At 40.4% G+C, this 11,112-nt stretch overlaps 1 protein-coding gene across 2 annotated transcripts; it reads right to left on the bottom strand.

The window, feature by feature from the left end:
* Positions 1 to 782: 782 nt before the first annotated feature.
* Positions 783 to 10,650, bottom strand: LOC131773752 (mucin-22-like). Of its 2 annotated transcripts, none has more exons than XM_059089693.2 (11): positions 10,504 to 10,650; positions 9,293 to 9,387; positions 8,790 to 8,816; positions 7,365 to 7,496; positions 6,595 to 6,633; positions 5,982 to 6,104; positions 4,604 to 5,524; positions 3,981 to 4,194; positions 3,513 to 3,600; positions 2,379 to 2,536; positions 783 to 1,116 (listed from the first exon to the last, which is right to left on the bottom strand). In XM_059089693.2, coding segments are annotated over exons 2-11 (1,794 nt in total). In that variant the 5' UTR covers positions 9,384 to 9,387; positions 10,504 to 10,650; the 3' UTR covers positions 783 to 1,115. The 2 variants fall into 2 exon arrangements, with proteins under 2 accessions (XP_058945676.2, XP_058945677.2); XM_059089694.2 differs by having other exon boundaries at positions 10,499 to 10,631.
* Between the last annotated feature and the right edge of the window lie 462 nt (positions 10,651 to 11,112).

The following is an 11,112-nucleotide window of genomic DNA, read 5'->3' on the forward strand; positions in this document are numbered from 1 at the left end:
AGAAATTCGAAATTTGTCAATCATAGGGGTCAAAGGAATAAAACTTTTTAACATCTGAGGGGATAACATTTTTTTTTCGTGTTGAGAACTGTTTTGTATAATAATGACAGAAATTGGAATGGCTCTTCTGCGAGTCTTGTTTACGTTTAGGCGGGTCACTACTCTCGTTGATCTGAACCCTTTAACTCCCAAGATCTCATTAGTAATTCTCTTTACTGTCTGCCGTACAATTCCTATGATTTCAATTTGGAGAATTTGGCATTGGATCAACTAATAATCCCCCAAATTGATACTTTACTTTATCCTCATCACTTCTATGCTTGATATTGTACTAGCAATCTGATTGTTATAACGTGATGAGTGCAAGTGATTCACCGACACACAAGGGCATGATATGTGCGGGTGAGTCACTGTTGAGCGTTGCGTGATGTGGGAAAGCGAGTAACTGATGTATGGTACGTGATGTACATGTAGGGTACGTGACGTGTATGCAAGTGAGTCACCGATGTATGAAGCGTGATACGTGCGTTTCAGTCTCCGTTGAGCGTTGCACGATGTGTGAAAGTGAGTCACTGATGTGTTATGTGGGACCTATGCAACCAAGTCACTGATGCGGGATGCGTAATGTACGTAGGCAAGACAGCGTCACGCGTGCAAATGCGTGACTAAGTTGACGACCATGACGTCTCGATACTTCGTCGTCTCATGGATCAAAGGAAAGGACCACTCAAAATACGTGTAGAATTAGGTGTTACGTGTGAAACAAGCAAGTAACCTCGAGAGAAGGATAATAACGACACGCCAAGTTTATTTATTTTCTCGCAGAAAACAGAGATGTATCTTCTAATTGACAAATGTTTCATTTAGTTTTCCTGCCCTGTCACTAAAACCATGGATGACAAAACGTGATAATTTATCACCTGACTCTTCCTCAGCTAAGGCATTTTGAAATATCGTAAAGAAATCACTGTCATTGTAGGACTAAACATTTTAAACTGAATTGAAATGAATTTAGAAAAGAGATATAAATTCTCCGAAGGAAGCATTCTTTTTCCTTCTTGCCGAGATTTGGAAATGCAATCATGGCAGTCCACTGGTTTTGGCGGTTTTCATATTCTGAAAAAAAGAAATCAAGAAATCTCTCAAAACTTGTTTTAGTGTTAAAAAACAGACCTAGAACCACGTAAAATATTCTTTATTGATATCGTCGTTTGTACCTACCCGTGATCACATGTACAAGACCAAAAAAAGTTTTGAAAAATAGTAGAATTCTGGATTTTTGTCAATCTCTTGTCGGGCATTAGCCGGGTGATCCTTCGCCATCTCTTACCTCCCATCTCCCTCATCAATACAAGAGTGGCGCAAGTCTTACTACGCCCTACAACTTGTTGAATTTTTTCTATAACTCTCATTTATAACCCTCTTTCCCCCATTCCTTGGTTGCCTGGTGTTAACAAAATGCTCGCTAATATCAAACAAAGTTGTTTGGGAGGAGGAGTGTGGCGGGGGGGGGACCTTCAAGTAACTTGTTACAGATGAATTGCAGGATTTCTGTTTATTGTTTTGAGTGGAGGGTTGTCGAATGCCTGGTAAGGAGAAGCGTGCCAACTACTTTTGCCTCTCATTGTAGATATGTATCCGAACGGAACGAGTCTTAGAGGTAGGTCAGTTCAGAAAACCAATGTATTCAACTCAAATGGGAAATGGTGTTCTACCGAAAGATGAGGATTGAAATAACTCCAGCTTGCGTCTCGCTCAACTCACTCACCATGAGCGCCAATTAGTTGGGTGATATCTATCCCTCGCTCACCTTTGATCTCGCTAGGGGGTTGTAAGCTTACAAGGGTTAAAACGATTACGGTATCATCATTGAAAATGGAATTTAGCTGTGTATGTACAACGTTGCCTTTTATTTCTCTCGAGCAGTTTCCAACTGAGTGTAAAAAAATGATGCGAGATTAGTTCGGTTTTACTCTGGTTTGCCCCATGATTGGTCTAGGAAACTCGCGCCACTTTCTAAACCAATCAGATTCAAAACTGAAACCAATCTCGACTTAATCGCCGCGTTTTCCCGCGCTTTAGACAGTTTGGTTGTTTTTGGTTTTCCTTTTTTTCACCTCATGATTGGTCCACAGAATTCGTGCCACTTTCTGAACCAATCAGATTCAAAATCAAAACCAATCTCGACTTGGTCGCTGGCGTCTTTCCGCGCTCTAAGCAGTTTGGTGTTTACCCTCATATTTCCTTTACAACGATTAGCTGGCATTATGGCTTTGATAATACGACATCCAATGAGGTTCAGCTGGGTTACTAATCATGAGCAATGTTGGTTGAGACACCATATCATTGTTACCAAATTCTAATCTGTCATTACTCACCAAGGTCCCACTGGTTCAAAAACATTCTGACCAAACACTCCGAGAATGTTCCCCTGTGGATAATACCGAGCCACTATATAGGTTTGAATTGCGCCCGATGCATCCGGCCCTATGGTGGCAAGGCCCGCTCCGACACTTGTGGTCGCATTCCAAACAACCTGACAGAAAAGAAACAAACAAACGAAGAAATCACATATTATCATTAAAAAAGAATTGAAAATGGGAGTCACTGTTTTTTTAATTAATTTTTGAATTTTGTTTTGAATTTAGTTAAGCTATAAGTAAGGGAGTGTTTGTTGGAATACCTTCGTTTTGGCAACCTATCATTTCGAGATGGTTATCATGAGATGTTTGAATATTTACGCATTTAATCTATTCTATTTGTTATTACTATTATTAGGACTGAGTTATGACTGAAAACTTTCACAGGAGGGCTTGGTCTGCTTAATTCACCCAAGACGCTTTAGAGCAGAAAACACAAAGCTGAATAAGTAATTATTTCCCAAAACAGTTCGCGGTTAGTCATCGTGGTAAATGCTCTTGTATACGAAGTGAGATCGTTTATCTCACGATTTTATCTCTTAACGAGTGCATACTGTAAATCTTCTACAGGCGAGAAGGTTGAACTCTTTTATTAGCTGGATTCTCTGCTCGCCAGCTTCTCCCGCCCTTCAGGTCACATGGTCTCCGTGACTCGGAATGTTTTGCGTAATGGCGGTCGTTTGGTTGTTTTGTCATCGATAAGAACGTTGTTAATCGCATGCTGTTGCACTGCATATTCAATAAAAATAACGAGGTCTGCAGTAATAAACATGGAGAAATTTACATCAGAGGAACTTTAGTCCTCTGGTCCTCGCACCTCGGATTTATTACCCAAGTGCGAAGCGTGCAGGCCATAATATTCGAGCAAAAGATAAACAGGCTCCGTAACTGAAAGCACGGACCGATACAACGAAGTTATATAGTCACTAATCACATCTCATGGGTTCAAACAGAGAAGTTAAGATTCCAATTCAAACAGAACGGGGTCGTACAGTGAACTAAGGCCAGCTAAATTGACCAATCATAGAGAAAGTACTAACTAAGAGGTATGATAAAAGTACTTATTTATTTTTGGAACTTTGAGATAAAAACCTGAGTGAAGTGACCAGCTCCCATGTCGAAAAATTCCTGGGGCGTTGTGGGTGGATTCTGAAAGTCATAGAGAGACACCTCACTGTACCTACAAGTATATCGGAAGAATCAGTTAACGGAATAGTAGTACAATGTTAAAATATTTAGTAATATTTAAAAATATCTAGTACAAAGGACAACATAGAGCTATGAACACATTAATATTCGACGAACACTCAACATAAACCTCTATAGAATGTGAGCGTAATTATCTTTTAGTCGGAGAAAAGGCTGAAGTAAACAAAAAACAAAAAAAAGCGATTTAAAGAATATTTTGCAAAAGTTTGGTAAAAAATGCTCGTTGAGAATTACTTTCATGGTTGTTACTGCGACAGTATGCTTGTTTTTTTTTTTTTTTGCGGAGTTCTTACTGGCTTCTCATGAGATTTTCCGTCACTTTGAGTGGCGCGTGATCTTGTAACAACTTACCATGATTCTACAGCTTGTGCACACGTGCCTTGAACTTGTGAAACGGATGCGTATAGATTTTCCCCCTCATCTATATTTCGCTCGTGCTGCAAATCATTAATTGACACCAAGTATTCTGCCCATTCTTGCGCATGTTGAGCTAGCGTAGAATTCCAGATCAGCGCTGATGTCCCATGAAGAGCACGCTTGTCATTATGAGCTTGCAGACAGGCATCTTTTTCATAAGTGAAAAAAAAATTTAACGACTTTTATTAAAATTAGGCACAAAATCGTGAAAGCCATCAAACTGAATTAAGATCACGCAGAGCTGACGTTAAGCGATGTTAGACTGAGACTACTTGGACCGCATAGAGGAAAAGGCCTGCAAGTAACTGACGGAGAGGATTTATCTGATTAGCCTCTCAAAACACGCAAAAAGTTTTCTTTACTTAAGCTTTGACAAAACCTTCGACTGTCATCAGTTTAAATACAATATAAATTAAAGCATGAAATTTAGAAAGTACGACTTTGCCACACCACTCTTTTTAAATACATTTAGGTTCGTGTTAAAGGAAAGTAGGTTATCATCAGTGTGACCAGAATCAAACAAACAAAAAAACACCAATAAGCAAGTGACCATATACCCTCTGCAACAGTTGTCGCAGCCTCCGTCGTTGCTTCCATGGTCGTGGTAGCCTCCGTCGTTGGTGCCATGGTTGTGGTAGCTTCCGTCGTTGGTGCCATGGTCGTGTTAGCCTCAGTCGTTGGTTCCATGGTCGTGTTAGCCTCAGTCGTTGCTTCCATGGTCGTGGTGGCCTCAGTCGTTGGTGCCATGGTTGTAGTGGCCTCCGTCGTTGGTGCCATGGTCGTGTTAGCCTCAGTCGTTGGTTCCATGGTCGTGTTAGCCTCAGTCGTTGGTTCCATGGTCGTGTTAGCCTCAGTCGTTGCTTCCATGGTCGTGGTAGCCTCAGTCGTTGGAGCCATGGTCGTGGTAGCCTCAGTCGTCGGTGCCATGGTCGTGGTAGCCTCAGTCGTCGGTGCCATGGTCGTGGTAGCCTCAGTCGTCGGTGCCATGGTCGTGGTAGCCTCAGTCGTCGGTGCCATGGTCGTGGTAGCCTCAGTCGGTGCCATGGTCGTGGTAGCCTCAGTCGTCGGTGCCATGGTCGTGGTAGCCTCAGTCGTCGGTGCCATGGTCGTGGTAGCCTCAGTCGTCGGTGCCATGGTCGTGGTAGCCTCAGTCGTCGGTGCCATGGTCGTGGTAGCCTCAGTCGTCGGTGCCATGGTCGTGGTAGCCTCAGTCGTCGGTGCCATGGTCGTGGTAGCCTCAGTCGTTGATGCCATGGTCGTGGTAGCCTCAGTCGTTGATGCCATGGTCGTGGTAGCCTCAGTCGTCGGTGCCATGGTCGTGGTAGCCTCAGTCGTTGATGCCATGGTCGTGGTAGCCTCAGTCGTCGGTGCCATGGTCGTGGTAGCCTCAGTCGTTGGTGCCATGGTCGTGGTAGCCTCAGTAGTTAGTGCGATGGTAGTGGTAGCCTCAGTCGTCGTTGGTGGCATGGTTGTTGTAGCTTATCATATATAATTAAAAATACAGAGAAACAAAAAGTTTATGATTAAACTCAGTATAAAAGTAGTGTCTTAGAGGTTCACGTTATATATAGGCAAAGACCTGGATTACTTTCCTTTTCAGGAAAGGAACATGTATGCCAACTACTTCTTGCAAAATGGCCAGAACCTGGACAAGTTAGGATGCATCCTAGAGGTATTGCAAGACAATTGTCACAGGTTCCCTTAGCAATTTCAGAAAAATAACGGGAAACCAGATAATTTAAAACCAGTCAGATAAACAGAATGCTCGGTAAATTAGTACCTCTCTTGTGTGTAACTTGTGATGAATTCAACCGAGTGACGGTGCACCCATTTTGTTGGTTTTTGAACTGATCCCTAAAATGGAGTCGAACTCAAGCTTCCTGATCATTTTCCTCTTCTAAGTTAAACGACAAAAAACTAAAATTTTCAACTTACGAATACAATTTCCACATGTTGCGTTGCAGTTTACGGCTAAAAAGTCACGAAGAAAGCTGTCAGGCCCACAGAGACCCAAGGCCAGATAGGCCTCGCAGCTCTCCAATGTGTCTGCAAGGCATACTGAAAAATGAAAGAAATAATTCGTTAAAATCCTCGTTCCTCACAAACTTGCGTGTAAAATATACAATAGCAAAACTTTGCAAAGGTCACGCCTCAAAGATGGCTTCTTGTGTTCATGGATGGAGCCCAATCAGGGTGGTGATTTACTCCGTGTAAGGTAATGTGTGTCGGTCTTATATTCTGGATTCCACGCTGTGTATTCCGAATCCCAGGTTCTAAAGTCCGGACTCCGTCCTACTAGATTCTGAATTCCATGAGGTTGGATATTATTTTTATTTCGCAAAAATCCTTGCTTTTGCGCGCCTCGCACCTTACGAAGGACTAACCGAGAGAGAGAGAGAGAGAGAGAGACAAGGAAGGAAACAATGTATTTGGTGGATGTGAGATAAGAGGGTATGGCTCCTTTATGGCTTGAGAGACAATCAGCGGACAAGAACATAGTTTGATCTTTCTTTTTTTTTTTTTTTTTTTTAAAAAAAAGAAGACCCACTTGGTGGAGCAGTGGTCGGTGGTGAAGTGGTCGGTGGACCTGAAACAAATACAAAATATCAAAAGTTTGAGTGAAGGGTAAGCTTACCCAAGAGTCAAAACTTTTCATACAAAAAAAAGTTTGGGTTGCAATTTTAGAAGCTTAAAACACGACGTAAGAAGATTAGACTGAATGTAGTAATTTGCGGCAGACCGTTTTAAAACATTAGGAAGTTCAAGAAGCCGAGTGTATATCCCCCCCCCCCCCATCACCCAATCTTCCCAAAACTTCTTCCACATAGCTCCTAGTAATTCATGACTTGTGTGTCTGCAATCAATTTGAGACGATGGAAAGGCAGGCAGAGGTCCAAGAAAATACTAAAACGCATCATCACCTGCTCTTATGAAAAGATGACAATGTTGAATATTTTTTTAAGACAAGTTAGCGATATATTCTGCACTTAATCGTGGAGGTTTGAGTCCCTCAAAATATTCCTTCGAAGGAGAAAGAAGGGGCTAGAGCCTCCCCTTTCCCGTCTGCTTATACTTTTGCTGAATACAAATTAATTTACTTATATACAAATCTTGACCCCAGCTGGATTTGCGTTAAATTAACCAAGCTCGGGGTCTCTATTCATGTTACTAGCTGAGTTTGGATAAGTGCTCTCTTACTATATAACATAAAATTTACCATTAGAGAAATCGAATAATGGCAACAATGGTACACTAGGTTCAGAACTCTTCAAAGCGAAAATGTATCGGTTTAATAAAACTCCTTCCTATTCCACTTACGTTGACAAAATCCACAGGAGAAAAAGCAATTCTGAAGTGCAAAGCTAAAAAACAAGGAATCTGGCTCGCAGAACCCGAATTCCACATAAGCTCCACAGCTATTTAGCTCGTTAAGTTGAGCAGGGGTACATACTGAGGAGAGAGAAATTAGATTCATGGTCAGTAAATGCAATCCATTTTTCATATCAGGGAGTTTCCAATCCAGATCAGTGCTAGATGGGAACAACCAAGACTTAGTCACCCTCGTTTTACCTCCGATGAATGCGAAAATGTTAATACCTGGGACGAATTAATGACGCACACCAAAGCGAGACATTCCTACTTGTTCTAAAACTGCTTCTTAGGGCCTGTTTTCATGGAGCTGGGGGACCCCGGGTTAGTAAGGTAACCCGCCTAGCTGTGGTCGAAAAAAGAAACGCGTTTAAGTACAATCTTACAACCCCGAAGTGCTGGGGTGAGGTTTCTTGAGGTTGTTGTTGCGCTTGTTGAGCAGAGGTGTCATACACGTGAGGAACTGTTGACTTAATACGTTATACAGAATATTTTGGGAAACGAAATATGGTCGATTTACAACGCTAAATATTCCAAAATGTGAACAAGTTACACTCCTTGTGTGTCCGTTGCGGTTTCTGGTGATTCCTTCCATGAGACGGCAAGGAAATGTACAAAGTTTTAAAACATACATGTTTCGCTTTTGAGCTTTTTGCATGAACGCGACCCCGGCTAGGCGGGTTACCCCACCTTGAGACGTTTACATGGTAAATTGTGTCACCCCGGCTGACGGGGATACCCCACCTAGCAGACCGGGCAACACGCCTAGGCGGGTCACCCCACCTATCATGTAAACGTGATCAAGATAAAATAAGAAATTATATGGACAGGTGGGTTACCCTACTTAAGCGGGTTACCTCACCTACCTGGGGTCCCCCACCTCCATATAACAGGCCCTTAATGTTACCCTGGAATTTAATTAAATGGCAATTTTTAATACTAAAGAATGAATCAGGAAGGACATTTACACATTTCCGAAACAAATAGCTTCTTTTTGGCTGATGCAATTCCTGGAATTATACACTGATTTGGTTAAACATTTCAAAGTAGAACGGAGCACATTAAAACGCACAACAGTTCGATGTCTTTATGGTATCATTGTTAAGTGGAAAAGACAGCAAGAGTATTTCAGTTGACTCCCTAACTTTTAACAATCACAGAAGCTAATCAGCAATGATTAATATATACCAGATACCACTTCTCTTCTTTCACTTATTGCGCGACCCGGAAAATCTACTTGCATCATATCAGCTTAGCTGTTTTTATTCATTTCCACTCGACAATGGTATCATGGCAATATCAAAGCGTTGTGCTTTTTTAAAATATTTGTTTCTTGTGTGCATTTATATTAATAAATGCAATCCTAAAACTTACTTGGTAGTGTAGGGACCGCAAGCTCCACTGTTAACAAGAAAAAAGTTGTATTAAAAAAAATCATTTAACTCTTTATATCGAAAAACACGGTTAAGTGACATTACATGAAGGGTATGTCTAGGCACCCGCACGCCCTTTTTTTAATTACCGCATTATATTTGTTTTTATTAGGCAAATATCAGAAGGGACGTGGTAATGAGTGATCCATTGCTTTTTCTCAGCTTTTTCCGAATTAAATGTTCTGTAAGTGTTTATTTACTGGAACATTTATTGGAGTGTGAATAATGAAAGACTTATCATTTTGGGTGGGGTTCTTCGATATACATGGCTTACACTCGGTATGCTATTCGTAAGCGACAATCATTGTCGCTTACGAATAGCTGGACCTGTACTCAGGGAGAGGGCTGGGACTGGAGTGAGCTTTGAGGAAACATAAGGATTTTTTCGGTATCTATAGAAAGGGTCTAAAGCTCACACAGCTAACGTCTCTTAAAAAAACTTACCTTGACGTCTCACTCTGAGTTCCGCCGGCAATGGACCAGCATAGCAGGCGACATGAAACGTGATTAGAACAAAAGCCGTGAGGACGTGCATTTTCCTGAAAAAGATTACAAGAAAACCTTTCGAATTAGCGCTTACATGAAGGAAAAAGGCGTCTTTCAGGAGATTATATTACACTGTGAGACATCTAGATAGAAGAAAAATCTAAAAAAAATTTAATCTCAGCTGTTCTGGTTTTATTTGCTCAAAATTCAAAAGCTACATTCAGAGAGTCTTCCATGTTATATGCTGTCCAAATTAACATCAGCTCATTAAAACTTTCCATATTAAATAAATTACGAATATCCATTCATTAACGTGATTTTGCAAACAAAAGAATCTTTATTATGTTGGCTAATTAACGTTCAGGCCCTTGTTGTTTTTTTTGCTCACCTCTACGATCAAATATTTATCTCTTAAGAAAATATTAGTTTACATCCTTCACTGATATTTGAGAACCTTCTGGTCAAAAGTTGGAGTGAGAAAATAATTTGTTTTTTTTTTTTTTTTTTTTTTCGCTTCTACCTCTAAAACAAAGTGCATGATTCGCTAACAGGATGATACAACTCACTAGTGGGTTTTTATGATGAAGAAGACTTAAAAGACTGTTCTAATTTTCAGTCAGAAGAATTCCATGAAATGTTGAAGCACTTAAGTTCAAAGCCAATTATATTTATGCAAAGTTAGCAAAGAACAAACAAGGTTGATTCTAAAAAATTTCTGGCCGATTTTAAATTTATCCACCGTATTTGCACGAACCAAAACATCATATGGTCGGCATTGATAATGATTAGCAAGAAGCTTTGCGATCTTTAGAAATTTTTATTCTATTTGAGCGTATTGACCTGGCGGTGGAGAAAGATTGACTCATTATCCATAAACATTTCTGAATTTATTTCAGCCGTAAAAATCTTAGAGTTCAGTTTGAAGCATCACCCAAAGTTATTATTCTACGCCTATACTAATTATTCCGTAATCATAACGGTCCCAAGCTGTTTATGTGCTTTCTATTTACATACTTCAAATGCTAGAGATCACAACATTGAATTGAAACCCACAATGATTTTGCTGTGTTGGAAATATAGTGAGACCAACATTTTGCTATGCCAAGTTTAACCAGGTAATCAGAAATAGACTCTACTGAAAAAGATAACAAATGGCTCACTAACCTTACCTTTAAGTAAAGTCCACTTGATAGAACTTTCTCTCTGGGAAGACGCTACTGAATGCCAATACTCCAAGGTATATACGAGTTTCATAGCATTATATTAATATTAGCAACAGATACCATCGACATCACGTCGGCGCCCATGAAAAATACGTTGCTAAATATTAAATATTGAACTAAGCTGCCTAAAAGGAAAAAAACCCGACGAAAGCCTCTATTTGCAGGTTTTGGTTTAAAACATGCAAAAGAAAACCAGCAGCATTTGCTCAAAAACATTGTTTTGCCAAGGGGCTTCAGAGGTTCATTTAATCCAGCTACAAATATCTCTCTTTATGGCATATTGGCTTCGATTACAAAAGGTTGTCAGTCTTGAATGAGAATTTTTGAAGTAAGTTGATTCAAGTAGCCGATTAGTTTTCTAGACTCGGATGTGGTTGCAGATCCACAAGTTGATGTTATTCAGCGAGGGCAGTGCAAAAAACAGAGCTTTGTTCCAGCTTTGATTAAATGAAAAGAAATACATATATTCCAAATACCATTAAATTTTTTCGATACAACTGAGACTGAGGAAAATTTTGACCTACGTGAATTGATTTTTAATTTAAAGATGTTTTC

Source organism: Pocillopora verrucosa, chromosome 2, assembly GCF_036669915.1.
Source record: "Pocillopora verrucosa isolate sample1 chromosome 2, ASM3666991v2, whole genome shotgun sequence".
In the NCBI taxonomy this organism is placed as follows: domain Eukaryota; kingdom Metazoa; phylum Cnidaria; class Anthozoa; order Scleractinia; family Pocilloporidae; genus Pocillopora; species Pocillopora verrucosa.

Coding starts and splice junctions, on each gene's coding strand:
- LOC131773752 (XM_059089693.2), bottom strand. CDS start 9,383: ATGCACGTCCTCACGGCTTTTGTTCTAATCACGTTTCATGTCGCCTGC. Junction 8,817..9,292: donor ACTCAGAGTGAGACGTCAAG/GTAAGTTTTTTT, acceptor TCTTGTTAACAG/TGGAGCTTGCGGTCCCTACA. Junction 3,601..3,980: donor GCACAAGCTGTAGAATCATG/GTAAGTTGTTAC, acceptor ATATACTTGTAG/GTACAGTGAGGTGTCTCTCT.